This window comes from Pimephales promelas, chromosome 17 (genome assembly GCF_988280905.1).
Source record: "Pimephales promelas chromosome 17, fPimPro1.hap1.1, whole genome shotgun sequence".
In the NCBI taxonomy this organism is placed as follows: Eukaryota; Metazoa; Chordata; class Actinopteri; order Cypriniformes; family Leuciscidae; genus Pimephales; species Pimephales promelas.
In genome coordinates this window covers 3177962-3193963 of record NC_142785.1, presented here as the reverse complement: position 1 = coordinate 3193963, position 16002 = coordinate 3177962, and the positions used below count along the sequence as shown (strand labels likewise).

The window sequence follows — 16002 nt, the reverse complement described above, 5'->3', positions numbered from 1 at the left end:
ACATTGAAATTGAGATAAAAAGTTGTAATAATTACATTTTAATTTTATTTCAAGATAAAAATAAATTTTATAAAGTAGAATTATTGTCATAATTGTGACTTTTATGTCACAACTTGATTATGATTATTTCACAATTTTGGCTTTTTAATCTAATATTTATGACCTTGTTTCTCATGATTGGCTAAAAAGGTTACAGCACCTAACAGTACCTCTGATTGGTTGCTGTGAGATGGTTTAGTCAGCTCTGGAGTCAGACAGACGAGGAAGAGAAGATCTTCAGGGGTGCTTCTCAATATCCCTCCTCGTCTCCTCGCTCCTCCGTCCTCCCTCCTATGACCCGGAAACCGATCGAGCTCAGCCATCTTGAAGGACATCTCAATTCTCTAATTGCACCGTGAGGAGTCGAGGATCGAGGAGATAGGAGGCTTCCTGAGGAGTCATAAGCGAGGATACACAGGTGCATCCTACGCGGAACTGTTATATTGACTAAACGTGACGCACGTGTCAATTCTCCTCCCCCTTCACATTGGTCACAATCATTTCAATTTATACTTTACCTTTGCAGTTTATATAAACCACACATCTCATATATTTCGACAGTATAGCCTATCTTTATTATTATTTATTATGAATTTATTAAATAACCAAACTTCAACATCATAAGGGCAGGTCTTTTTAGCGCTGCTGATGACACTGTGGAGTGACGCTCGAGTGATCAAGTATTCCAATGTATATAAAAAAGCTTTTATTCGATTCCTCTGTCCTCCTTTCCTTTCCTCGCTTCCTTCCCTCGCGTCCTACAGGGGGTGGAGCTGAGACGCAAGGAAAGGAAGCAAGGGAAGGAAACGAGGATGCATAAATAAGAAATGAGAAGCACCCCAGGTCTCCTGACATCATCAGCAAACACGTCATTCATGTGGTCCTTTAACTGCACATTTCCTCTGATTATCCGTTCCCTTTCTGTCCTTTTCTACACAAACAGCCATTAGTGGCGTCTGAGCACAAACAGCCACATCAGCAGCAGAGGAACACCGCGAGAGCGCTTACTCGTACGTTTCCTGAGCAGTGATGTAGCTTGTGGTTCGCCTCACTTTTGCAATATTGTATTGTGAGTTGAAGCTGGCTTAAACACATCACCGTTAGTGTCTCGAAACATTGCACAATCAATGACATTGCAAATCAAATGCTCAAAATATGGTGAACTGGAAGTGGTGAATAAATCAGGAAAACTAAATCAGATCCTAGTCATCATGAATAATTGTCACATTGCTTCATTAAAATGCCAAAACATTTGCATACTTTCTGATTCAGTGCATTTCCTGACGGAAGGCTTTATATGACATCATTATAAGCTTTCTACACAACTCAGTGTAATAATACAATTAAAACATGATCTGATTTTAGCACTCCAAAGTACATTAATTACTAAAATAATTCAAAATTTGCCAATTATTCAGACCCATCTGTTGGATGGGAACTGAAAATAATAACTTGAAGCAGTAGCTGGCACTTTTTTATCATTTGAGGCTATAATAATATTAATAATAATCAGCAAATGCCACATAACAAGCAGGATGTCTGGAATTACATTCCTGCAGTAAATAGTGTGTATTATTATTAATATCACGGCAATCAAATGTTCTTCTGAATGCATCGAGTGCACAGATGATACACTTTTTTTTTTTTACCAAAATGTGCCTTAAACACTATTGTTCAATAATTTGTGGTCAGTTTGATTTTTGAAAAGTCTCTTCTGCTCATCAATGCTACAATTATTTGATCAGAAATACAGTAAAAACTGTAATATGATGAAATATTATTACAATTTAAAAGAAGTGTTCCCTCTTAACATTTCTGTGATCAAAGCTTTGTATCTCCAGTCTTCAGTGTCACATGATTTCTCGTAAATGTAAGTACACGTTGATGGCCCAACACACGAAACGAGCGCTTTGTGTATTTATATCGTTTTTACCAGCCATCAATGTGTACTTACATTTACGAGTCATTAAATCATGTTTAATTTGGACTTCTCTGTGCATGCTCTTTGAGGTGGTGACCATAGACCTCCATTATATGACTGACAGACAAGAACGGTTTGACCTAAATATATCAAAATTGAAACTACTGTGGAAACAAAGACACCTACATCTTGGATGCCCTTGAGGTAAGATAAAACATACCAAAATTAATTTCAAACTATCCACAGGTTATTCTACATGTAGAATAATAATTCTCTCAGTCGAACACTGCCCTCTTGTGTCTGGAACATCTATATGACAACTTGAAATACATATTGAGCATTTCTCTGAAAATAAAGTGTTTCACTGCAGCCGATTGTTCAATATTCCAACCTTTTTATTGCTTGAACTGCCATTTGGACGATCTATACCAGAAAGTATTATTTCTGCGCAGAACTCACTGGAAATGAAATGACACATTTGGGTAACATTGACAAATAAAACATCATTTGAGGTCTGTAATAAATCAGCAGAAGCGTTTGGGTTTGAAGGAGCATATCTAACACTGTAGAGTTCAGATTATCCGACACACCTGTCTGTGATCATCGTGTGTGTGTGAGCTGAACTCTACAGGAATCCAATTCAACAGTCATTCCCCATTCTGTCCATTCACACAGATAGAAAACACAACAAGCATCACTGCCATGAAGACGGGACACTTATCTCAAGCTAATAAACGTCACGAAGATGCAGCTGAAAGAATTGGGGGAAAGCAATGTGTTACACCTTTTTAATCTGCATTTCTCAAAAACTAAAACGAGGAACATCTTGTAAATAAAGAGAATCAAACATTGATCACTCTGGATTGTTGAACAGCAAAACAGAACACGGACATGTAAACATCAAATCGCCACGGATCCGTTTTTATAAAAATGTATCAAAGATGTTGCCGCCGTTCGTGAAACGTGAGCAGAGCCGATTTCATTTTCTGCTTCACGAACGCGGCCGACTGTGTTTGCGAGACCACGGCATTGACGTTAAAACTTAGAGGGATAGTTCACTTTGAAATTAATTTTTGGTATGTTTTATCTTACCTCAAGGGCATCCAAGATGTAGGTGTCTTTGTTTCCGCAGTAGTTTTAATTTTGATATTTTTAGGTCAAACCGTTCTTGTCTGTCAGTCATATAATGGAGGTCTATGGTCACCACCTCAAAGAGCATGCACAGAGAAGTCCAAATTAAACATGATTTAATGACTCGTACATGTAAGTACACATTGATGGCCTAAGACACGAAACGAGCGGTTTGTGTGAGGAAAACGAACAGTATTTATATCGTTTTACCTCTTGTAATCACAGCCACGTCAAAGAGATCTGAGGGCGTGGTGCTTCGTGGAGGTAAAAACGATATAAATTATTTGATTCGTGAAACGTTTCGTGTCTTAGGCCATCAATGTGTACTTACATTTACGAGTCATTAAATCATGTTTAATTTGGACTTCTCTGTGCATGCTCTTTGAGGTGGTGACCATAGACCTCCATTATATGACTGACAGACAAGAACGGTTTGACCTAAATATATCAAAATTGAAAATACTGCGGAAACAAAGACACCTACATCTTGGAAGCCCTTGAGGTAAGCTAAAACACACCAAAAAATAATTTCAAAGTGAACTATCCGTTGAATTTCGTATTCCTTTCGCTCGTTTTGGTTCGACGTTAAAACAGCAACAAGCCGGTTTAAAAAAATGGCCACAGAAACACTCGAAATTATGACATGCGACTAAATACGCCACTGTGCACCTTTGTGGAAAAATAAGCTTATTAAAAAATAAAACTGGTCTTTTCTCGGCATATACTGACGAAAAGGTAAATACTGAATCGTCCTGACCGAAAGCTTTTCTCAATCGGTGACGGCGCACGTGCAGGAACGTACCAATGAAATGTCCAACGTTTGGCACTGGCATTGCAACAGAACAGAAACTACCGTCGGTTCGAGTTTTCCTTCACAAATCAGATCAGCCACAATAAAACCTTTATGGATAGACACCGCACAGGAACAACGGCCTCACTAATACTACGATAAGCAACTGAACACAAATAGCAAGAGTGTGTGCTGGAATGATAATAAGTAATAAAACAGCATACAGTTCCTATATGATCACGTTCCTGACTGTGACTGTGAGAGGAGGGGAACGAGGCAGTAAGGCTCGAAGAATAAAGTCAGAACGTCACTCATAAACCATATATGTAGGCAGTTAATCTTAGAAAACTAGTCTTAAAAAACTAACCTGCGACGGTGAGGGTGAAGGAAGTCAAAACGGTTTGCCTATAAATACATTTCAACTGTTTTTCTTTACTGCTTGGAATTAAAGGTAAAAACACTGTGATCTGATTGGTTGATTGTCTGTCCTTTGATTTGGCTCTAAATGTGGGACGTTAAAGCTCTCGCTCGGGAGTACGAGGTGTGGATGAGAAGCGTACGGCGTGATTACGGGGGGGGGGGGGGTTCTCAGACGGAGAGCGAGACGAAGCTGTTGTACTGTTGGATGTTACGTTTGAGGATGTCTGAACACGGTCCCAGCACGCGCTCGAAGCGAGGCCTGTCCAGCTTCACACATTTGAGCGGCCCACGAGCCACCACTGTCGCCGCGCGGGGTCGGTTCATCAGCAGAGCGATCTCGCCTGGTGGTGAGAGAAACACAGACATGTTATTTCATACATTTTCTAGACTTAATTAATTGCACTTTATAGCTTCGTGGATAACTAATAAGGATTGTATTATCCAATTTTATTGACAGGACATATTCAGAGACCGCTCACACTTTATATTAGGTGTCTTTACGTAATATGTATGTACATTAAAAAGAAATTGTTAGGCAGAGTGTGTTTGTTGTGTTCATTGCTAAAACACTTTTGCTGCTATTGACTATTGAGGTGGATATGGGACAGGTTTGGTCAACAGTGTAATTATAGATGTAATTACACAAATTAATTACAGCTGTGATTGCAAGCAGGTGTTTATAAACAGAAGAACACTGAAAAAAAACATGTCTGTACACAATAAGTGCACTGTATCAAATAGAGCCAGACCGATATATCGGCAACCAATATTATCGTCCGATATTAGGCATTTTCCAAACTATCGGTATCGGCAGTTATAATGGCTGATAAATGAATATTTAAAAAATAAAAATAAAAATGGATGAAACATGCTTGAACATGTCATGAGTGTTGGAGTTGTATAGTTTGTCCACCAGAGGGCACTCTACACCGTTCCAGTTGGCAACACTCGTTGAGTTGGTCACGAGACATACGTTGCTTGAATAATAATTAAAAGATCATCCCCATTAGTTCTCTTAACTCAAATAAGCAGGACAAAATTTGTGACTAATCACCTCCAGTTTAAAATAAATAAATAAATAAAATATCGGCCGATATTTCAGATTTTAAAACCCAAAAATATTTGTATCGGTATCGGCCTTCAAAATCCTTTATCGGTCGATCTCTAGTATCAAATAATTCATTTAAATGTTCCACTTAAAGGTGATAAATGTTTTTTTAGCGGCCTCTATCGGTGATGTTTCAGATTGCAACCAGTTTTTACAAGAGCGAACACTCATGGTACACGGCCACATTGAGACTTTACACACACCGGAGAAAGCATCACACAACTCATGTAAACTCCCACTGCAACAGTACAACAATAGACAGCCGGACTCAACTAATGCTCCAAGAAAATCTGACCCGGAGACTTCACACAGAATTAGGAAAACTGGCCTGGTCATTTTATAAGAAAAATTACATATAAAGTGGGACCCAGAGACCAACTGTATTAATATATTTGACGTTAAAGGGACAGTTCATACAAAAATGAAAGCTGTGCCATTGTTTACTCTCATGTCGTATTAGTTTCTTTCTTCCGTGAAACAAACTGAGATCTTTTAGCAAATATCTAAGCTTCCATTTCCTATGCATGAAATGTGGATGGTGATGTACACTGCCAAACTTACTATTCACTTTTGTGTATGGAGAACAGAAGCTACACTATATTTCAATAGTCCACATTCTATTAACTATAAGTAACTTTGCAACTACATGTCCACTAGCAGTCATTAGAGTATTAATAGACTGCTTAATATCTGCTAACTCTTTATTTTGATGCTCCAAAATTATTCTACTAACCCGAACCTGACACTAACACCCTAATGATGTTAGCTGACATGTAGTTGCAAAGTTACTTATCTAAAAGTGGACTATTGAAGAACTATCCCTTTAAGAACATGTAGTGGAACATCCATGTTTATCAACACTTACCGAAGTAGTCTGACGGTCCTAACCTGCCGACCTCTACGAACTCCTCGTTTTCTGACCTGCGCTGCAGAACGGCTGCACATCCCTGAGGAAAGAGACATGACTTTAGACTTTGCACAGACACACACACACACGCTCTGAGCAGACGGCACACTCCACCTCCAGGATGATGAAGAACTCGTCTCCTGGTTCTCCCTGGACCACGATCTTCTGACTGTCCTCAAACTGCACCGGCTCCAGAGCGTCAGCCACAGTCAGACGCTCCCACTTATCCAGAGACTCTGCCATCATCACACACACTCATGTTACACGAACTCTCTCTCTCTCGGTGTGTCACTTACAGTAATACAATTTCAGTAGGAAAATTATAGACAGAGATTAAGATACATGTATAGATAGACAGACAAATACAACAATAGACTAGCTGACTTACAGAGAGATACAATCACAGACAGACAGGTAAAATAACAGACTGATTGACAGGAGATAGATAGATAGATAGTAGATAGATAGATAGATAGATAGATAGATAGATAGATAGATAGATAGATAGATAGATAGATAGATAGATAGATAGATAGATAGATAGATAGATAGATAGATAGATAGATAGAAAAAACAAAAGACAAAGATAGATAGACATAAAGATAGATAAAACAAGAGATAGATAGATAGATATATAGATAAAACAATAGACAAAGATAGATAGACATAAAGATAGATAAAACAAGAGATAGATAGATAAAACAATAGACAAAGACAGATAGATAAAATGAGATAGATAGATAAAACAACAGATGATAGATAGATAGATAGATAGATAAAACAATAGACAAAGATAGATAAAACAAGAGATATATATATATAGATAAAACAATAGACAAAGACAGATAGACAAAGATAGATAAAACGAGATAGATGGATAAAACAACAGATGATAGATAGATAGATGGATGGACGGATGGATAGATAGATGGACGGATGGATAGACAGGCAGATCTGATTGACAGGTAAAATAAAACAGATGAATGAAAGATAGATAGATAGATAGATAGATAGATAGATAGATAGATAGATAGATAGATAGATAGATAGATAGATAGATAGATAGATAGATAGACAGACAGACAGACAGACAGACAGATAGAAGGATAGATAGATAGATAAAACAATAGACAAAGATAGATAGACATAAAGATAGATAAAACAAGAGATAGATAGATAGATAGATAGATAAAACAATAGACAAAGATAGATAGACAAAGATAGATACAACAAGAGATAGATAGATAAAACAATAGACAAAGACAGATAGACAAAGATAGATAAAACGAGATAGATGGATAAAACAACAGATGATAGATAGATAGATAGATAGATAGATAGATAGACAGACCGACCGACCGACCGACCGACCGACCGACCGACCGACCGACCGACCGACCGACAGACAGACAGACAGACAGATAGATCGATAGATCGATAGATCGATAGATAGATAGATAGATAGATAGATAGATAGATAGATAGATAGATTGATAGATAGATAGATAGATAGATAGATAGATCGATAGATAGATAGATAGGTAGATAGATAGATCGATAGATCGATAGGTGTAATTACCTAAAATAGATACTTTGCTCAAGAACTCCTCGTACATCTTCCTCTTCCTCAAGGTGCTTCCCTATAATCAAACACAGGATGTTTAGTAGAATGAAATGCGTCTTGAGTGTGTGTGAGTGTGTGTGTGAGTTGAGGAGAGACGCACCATCAGTATTCTCCTGTAGCTGTCTCTGTCGATGCCCCAGAGCTTGGCGTTGGTCCTGGCTCTGACGGTGGCGGCTCTCGGGGTCCCGTAGATCAGAGCCAGTTCCCCAAAACTGCCGCCCTCTCCGATGTTGGTGGCCCACTCGCTGTTCACATACACCTGAGGAGAACACACACACACACCTTCTGAGTCCAGCTGGAGTGGGACTGGATTCTCCATCAGGAATTGTTGAAAACGTTCATGGTTTATGCTAACACGTTACAATAAGTATTAACTAACCATGATGAGCAATCAGTTACTGTATTAGTTCATCTTTGTTAATGTTAGTTGTGCACGGTTATTTCACAGTGCATTAAATAATGTTAACAAGATTTTAATAAAGTATTAGCAAATGTTGAAATTAACAAAGAATAACTGCTGTATATGTGCAGTTCGTTTTTGGTTCATAACTACTGTAGTTCACTAATGTCAACAAACAAACAAACCTTATTGTAAAGTGTAACCTGGTTTATTATATGAATGCATCCTAAACAGTGGAAGTGTAACTTACATCCATTTCCCCCTGGTCAATGACATAGAAGTTATCGCCCTCGTCACCTAGGAAACAAGTGTGAAACAAAAAAGTGAAGGTCAATCAAATGTACAAATAATGTTAATATGACTCTTCATAAGTGTTTTAAGGTTCTACCTTGTTGGATGACAATCTCTCCGGCAATGTAGGTGACTGGAAACATTGCGTCAAATATGTCACTGTAGGAGAGAGCAGAAGAGAAACTCGCTCAATAAATTAATCTACATTTATTTAAAGCAAGACACACATCAGGTTTGAAGTAGGGATGTCCCGATCCGATCCACGGCATCGGTATCGCGCCGATACCGGCCCAGAACGCTAGATCGGAGATCGGAGGGGAGAAAAAAATATGAGCGATATCCAGTTTAGCGGCGCAGCCTGTCACGTGATGATTGTTGTGTTTAAGCACACGCGCGCAGAGAATCACTCTCGCTTTTGCGCACGGATTCTAATGTAATCGGATGATTCCACAAAAGCTGCATTTCAGTCTTTTCAGAAATTCATTGGCTATCAGAAAATAGCGTCATTTCATTCTCTATTGCAACTGGATAGATAAACTGTCACTCAAAGAGAGAGCGAAACTGGCGCGCGTAAAGTTTGAAGCGAAATTTACGCGCGTGACGCGCGTCAGAATCAAAATCCGTTGGCGGTCATTGTTTTTATGTCGACCGAGCATTCATCAAGAGAGTTACCGCTCTGTATTTACTCTGGATAGCAGAACAGCGGCGTGGGGATCATCGTCGCCGTATATTTGTGTCCACCGGACCCTTCGGAGCCGAACCGTTTGGCGAGTTTCACCATTTGCTCGCTCCAGGAGCTGCGCTGGATGACGGCCGCTGTCAGCGGTACTTCCGCCTGTCACGCGCCCAGTTTGATGACCTGTTGTCCCGCATCTGAGCGAGGATCACCCTCGCCCGGCCCCTCATCCATCTAATCTAGCTGTCATTTATTTTTGTTTTGATAATAAATAGAGCCAGCCTTCAAAAGTTATTAACCTGTCCTGTGATTTTTTTTCTCTCTCTCACGTCCAGACACGAATTATTGCACATATGTTGATATATATATATAGCGCGCTATGTATGTTATGCGCGCAGTATGTCTCGCTCTAGATTCCGGGAGATTTGAACTAATTTGCGGGCATCAGGGAGACGCTATCAATATGCGGGAGACTCCCGGAACTTCCGGGAGACTTGGGATGTCTGTCTTTACAACATAATACTATTTCTAGATATGGAATGAATAACATTCAATACAAAATGAACATGTCTCCATATAGAAATAATGTTTTAAGTGATGAAACATTTGCTTTGTTGTGCATAATCCCACCATGCATTTAGTCATATTAACAAAATAATTTATTGAAGCATCCAGACACTTCACCACGTGAGCAAGCAGCTAGGCTCCTGATTGGTTAACGCGGCGCGAATTCACGCCAAAGTTCAGATTTTTCAACTCGGGCGGCAGACGCGAATTCGCGTCAAACGCGTGAATGCACAACGCTCAATTCGCGCCATTCGCGCCAACTTGACGCGCGAATGAGGCGTATTCGCGTCTTCCGCGCCGCGCTCCACGCCTCATTCGCGCCGCAGGAATTTTTCTTGCATTGACTTAACATTGAAATCATTCGCGCCTGACGCCCTATTCGCGTCCGGTGTGAACGTAGCATTAGTGCGTCGAAGTTGTGCGCTGTCGGCTAACGCGAAATGCTACTATTTACATTCCATGGATGTTTATTCATATATACAATTGTTTTGGACTAAAAACTTCTTCAAATTGGATTGTATGGACGCTTTACAGTGAAACCAAACCATTTTTGTTGGAATGTGGACTAACAGATGGCTAATTGGTGAGTTTCTTCCAGTTTGTGTTGGTTTGTTTTGGCTGTTGGTGGTCTGACAAAGAGACAGATTGTGCCCGCTGTGTTGATTGTATCTTAAAATGGTTTACGTCGTTCGAATCACGAGTTTCTCAGCTTTCCAAAGATATGTATTATGTTTACTTTTGTGTTTGTTTTGTTTTGTCTTTCACAAAGTTAAACCTATAAACCACCCTGTGGGCCGTATACGGCACGTCGGACCACGAAAAAAAAATATCGGACTAATATCGGTATCGGCAAAAGCCAAAGGTGCGGCATCGGTATCGGTATCGGAAGTGAAAAAGTGGTATCGGGACATCCCTAGTTTGAAGGGTAAACACTTAACTAATAGATATCTTCATATTTCCCCAGCTTTACATTTTATATCACGTCAAATCTAAATATACAAATGAGGCATTATCTTATTAACAATGCACTAATTTGCAAATTACTCCAGAACAAAAATCTGAACTCTGGATTAAGCCAAGTTTAAAATTATTTTTGGGTATCTCTTTTTATCACTCCATAAATATTAAAAAAAAAAAACGAATTGTTTTTTAGGAATAAAATGTAATAAATCAGGCGAATGATATATGAACCTTCAGAATATATGGGTGTAAAGCTGCTTAAGTGTAGTGAAAGAAGTGAAAAATAGACTTTAAAGATATAAATTGAAATCGATATAATCTATATTCAAATAGACCCTTAAAAGTGTATGTTGCATGTTTTTTTTCCACTAGTCTGAAAATAGTCATGAAAAGTCAAACAGCCCAAAATCTCAAAACTAGCCAGTGCATGAATATCAGGAGCGTAATGATACACAAAATTGACGGTTTGGTTTTCCCACGGTTTTGACGTCTCGGTTTGGCTAAAGCTAAAGTTGCTTTTTTTGTTTGTTTTTTAAAACAGTGGTTTAATGAAAAAAAACTGTCTGTCTTTAAATTAATTCAATTACAATTAAACGTTTCACAAGGATTTAAAATAATCTGCTATTGCTGTAAACTATAGAGGGAGCCGCACATTACTATAACATTAAAGGCTGTAGCCTAGACTTTCAACCTAAATTCAGATGCTACTTATTTTTTTGATATTATAATCAACACACACCACATTGTATGAAAACATGTAAACTGAACATAAGGCAGTTTTTGCATTAACTTGTGTTGTTATTGAAATATAATAATTTACACAGTTGTCATTTTCATGAAATATAATTTAAACATACATTAAATAATCAAGATAGCATTAACAGGTTAAGTAAAATATAATATAATATGTAGGCTAACATAGTGCATTTATTTAGTGCAAGAGTTCATTTATTAGGAACCAAAGTTGTGGACACCGAATCACTTTCCTGTTGAGCTAAATATAATGCTAGTGACAAGCTATGCTGTTTTATTGACGTCTTTCTGCTGCTGAAACACTGATTGAGCCATTACACGAGTTATGATGTAACTGAGGAAGAGATGATCGCGTTTACTCGCGCGTTGCGCTGCCGCTTGAAATGAGGAGCCTAGTAGGCCTACAGCGATCTGTCACGCCACATCAAAGAGCCGCTTATTGTTTGAATTTCGTGATCGACTAGACAGAATTTGAAAGATTACACCTTGCTTATTATCGAAAGTAACAAAACACGGAGCTTGTTATTTGGAGTTAATGGTGGTTAGGCTACAAAGCTGAATTCGTTGTGTACTGTACACATAAGACATGAGGTCCATTGATCCGGTATGGGCGGACACGCCTTGTTCGTGTTCGGTACACAATTGTGTACACAATTTCGGTTCAGTTCGAATATCGTTACACCCCTAATGAATATAGTAATAAATAAATGAAGTCACCTTCTTTCGTTGTCATCCAGATGTGAGAAGAGCACGTTCTTTTCGATGGCCTTGGCGAGAGCGGCCATGGTTTTGTAGTCTTTAGGGATGACCTTCACAGAGGCAGAAAAAACACATGATTGCTTCACCTGACGGACATCACACACATTGCGTGACTGTGAGACATACACACCTTCCTGACGTAGGAGGCGGCGTCCTCCTCGGTGTAGACCTCAGCGCTGATGGCTCCTCTCCGCCTGCGACCCTTCACCACGGGGTTCATGGGAGGAGACGCCTCATCTTCACGAGAGTCCGAGCGAGAGCTGGCCTTCTGCTGGTTCAGGAGCTGCTTCGCTTCCTCCTGTGTGTGAAGCACAAGCAGATACATTAAAGAAGAAAAAAGGAGAGGATTATGGTTGGATTTGATGTCACAGTGAAACAAAAGCAGCGTTAGATCTGTTCTTCTGTATTGTGACACATCCAATCCAATCGCTTGTTGGATTTTGGGATATGGAAGTTGCACTTAAGGCTAGTGTGAGAAAGGAGAGGGTTTTCCAAACTAAATGATAAGAGAAGTCCAGCATACTAGTCCAGATTCACTGGAAAATCCAGAAATTAAAAAAAAAAAAACAGAACACGCATGGATGAATCGTTCACAATAACATCTATAACGAAAGCTGTCAAATGATTAATCGCATCCAAAATAAAAGTTTGTGTTTACATAATATATGTGGGTGCACTGTGTATAATTATTATATATATATATATATATATATATATATATATATATAAATACACACACATGCTTGTATATATTTAAGAAATATTTTATATATAAATAATATTATTTTTTTTACATTCATATAAATAATATTTTTGTGTATTATTATAATATTTTCTTTATGTATTTCCTAATATTTCCTTCCCCCAACGCCACGACACGCGGGATTTGTTTGTGTTTGTGTGTGTGTGTGTGTGTATATATATATATATATATATATCAAATAATTATACACAGTGCACCCACATATATTATGTAAACACAAACTTTTATTTTGGATGCGATTAATCGCAATTAATCGTTTGACAGCCCTATCTACAACATGCAATTCAGAAATTAAACAAGGTACATTTTTATTTGATGCAGACGAAAAATCTTTATAAATATAAATATTTAATTTATATATATATATATATATATATATGTATATATAATTATTATTAATATAAACTATTTTTGTTAATAGAAATAATAAATATGAGAGAAAAGAAATAAAATAAAAATCAAATATAGTTAAAAACGTAAAACTTGTTTCAATTAGTTTCCAAAGCAACATTATTAATTTTCGTTTAGATTAGAATGCTAACTGAAAATAAATAAACATTCACAATTAATTAAAACAGAAATAAAATTAAATTTGATGTATACACACACAAAACCCCCCCACAAAAAATACTAAATAATAAACAGAAAACCAAAAATATAAAAACAAGTGCTAATTAAAAACTTTATGAAAAGAATATAAATGATACTAACAAATTGTTAATTACATTAAAAGTTATTTAATTTTTTTTTAACATTTTAATTTTTTACATATGCATATTTGTACACATAAAGTGCCGAAGTTATGACATCACTTTGTAGGACAACTTGGAAGCTAGCGGCGCGTGGGTTCCCTCAATCGAAAAGCTATGCATTTTCCCCATAGACTTTTGGAAAATCGCAAAAAATAAGATCTGTGTTTAACAAAGAGTTGTGACCCTTACACGTTTTGTCTAGCAAAATAATCTTTACAAGTTAATCCAAAATGTATACATTTTGAAGCCTATATAAAGTAATAAAAAAAACACAAGCAGGTTATAACTGTGTGTTTTATGTCATAGATCAAAAATGTGAACATATTTAGAGGCTTTGTTCACCACAGACCTTATCTCAGGCGATTTAGCAAAAACCCATTCAAATAGACGTTAGGGCGAGGGAACCTGAAGTGCTAAAATGCTAAACTCACTTCTGCGGTTTGATCTACAAAGTGACGTCATAACTTCGGCACTCTATTAAATAACATGAGGCCTAATATGCTGGATGAATAATTACAATTATTATTGAAAATGGATGTCATTTATTATATTGCTTTTGCCACTGGTTTATAAAAATGAACTCACTCTCGCTCATGCGCACTAATTGTTTTATTAAACACAACTTTCTTAATGTAAAGTGATGTTCAGCAAGGGTTCCAGATCTCCGTCAGAATGATCCTAGTGTACCTTTTCCAGCTTCTCGAAGTGTTCCCTGAGGAAAGCCATGGGTTTGTCGGGCCGTGAGGTGCATAGCTGCACGATACAGTCCTTCAGCAGCTGCTGGATGTTGTGTTTCTGCACGTATATCTCACACTCCCTCAGACTCTTCTCCTCCTCACTGCCCGCACTGCCGGATGCCATGATGAACGCTGGATCTGACCTCTGACCTGCGGTGAGACATGAAATATAGTCAATTCAATCAATAAATAACCATATGAGGGATCCGTGAAAACAAATACAGAAGGTCTGACATCTATTTTGTATTGGATTAAATATTAAAAACCAATAATTGCAGTAAAACGACAAAAAAAAAACATCCGTCATGTTTGAATAAAGATATTCTGGATTATTCAAATGATGTAGGATGTACTTTGTTATGATGTGTTCTTTCCTACAATATTGAGAAACTCTGATATGTAAATGTTCCAGAATTAATAACAATAGCAAGTCTGCACATGATGAAAATACATTCTGACCCAGAGGACAGGAACAGGATTACAGCATCATTTATGAGATTGATGTCAGAAATAATCTGGAGATTATCTTTGTTTTCAACACACCTGTGCAGTTTGATTCACTGCATGCGTTTCCTATGATTCATTATTTACAGAAAAACAACTTTATGTTGCTTTATTAGTATTATTATTAGACATAAAATTATTTTACTCTTCGACAACATCAATCAGAATGCTAGTATATTTAGGATGAACGCTGTATAAACCCATTTCACAGGAACAACAGCATATGAAAATATCATTTTAATACACAACAAAACGCAATTCAAAAACAGACATTCCGTAATCTAAAATGGCCTCGAAACCTTAACAAGAAGGTTAAATGTTAAAACAAATTAACCTTAAAACAAATAAAATATAACAGGCTCCTGAGTGATCTAGCCGAAGGCCGCTGAGTGGTCGCCATCTTTATCTGTATCATAAACAAATGACATTTACAGCATTTGCCGATCGTTATAGACGTTTAGCGCTACATCTACTCGACAGAAACATGACATTTCGAGTATCGTTATTTCTTACCGAGCCTTTATAACGCGACTCGGCTTCTGCGTTATTCCGTTATTCAGAGACGGCGCAACAACTCTTCTTCACAGGCGCTTGGACGTCTGCCAACCGGAAATGGTAAAACACCAATCAAAGCCTGCCATTGACGTCAATGCGCCTCGTTCTCACAAGGAAACTGTAACCCGTGGTAACCTTAAAGGGAACGTAGCACCTGAGTACCATAGTCGTAATTCTTCTCAATTAAAACACTTAAAGGCCCCATTCATACCAAGAGCGATAACTATAAAGATAACACATTAAATTACAGTACAGCCCATTGAAGAGATGCATGTCTATCCCTCACAGCCTCGCTTTCATTCTAATTAAAAATCAAAGATGGTGCTGCCGTGAATAAGGTGTATA

General features: G+C 37.8%; 1 protein-coding gene across 1 annotated transcript; it reads right to left on the bottom strand.

The window, feature by feature from the left end:
* Positions 1 to 2334: 2334 nt before the first annotated feature.
* Positions 2335 to 15759, bottom strand: prkar1ab (protein kinase, cAMP-dependent, regulatory, type I, alpha (tissue specific extinguisher 1) b). Its single transcript, XM_039657714.2, has 11 exons — positions 15616 to 15759; positions 14549 to 14748; positions 12477 to 12644; positions 12305 to 12396; positions 8729 to 8790; positions 8591 to 8637; positions 8041 to 8199; positions 7896 to 7956; positions 6431 to 6552; positions 6275 to 6356; positions 2335 to 4642 (listed from the first exon to the last, which is right to left on the bottom strand). Exons 2-11 carry the CDS (start codon positions 14720 to 14722, stop codon positions 4470 to 4472), a joined length of 1140 nt encoding a protein of 379 aa, XP_039513648.1. The 5' UTR covers positions 14723 to 14748; positions 15616 to 15759; the 3' UTR covers positions 2335 to 4469.
* Between the last annotated feature and the right edge of the window lie 243 nt (positions 15760 to 16002).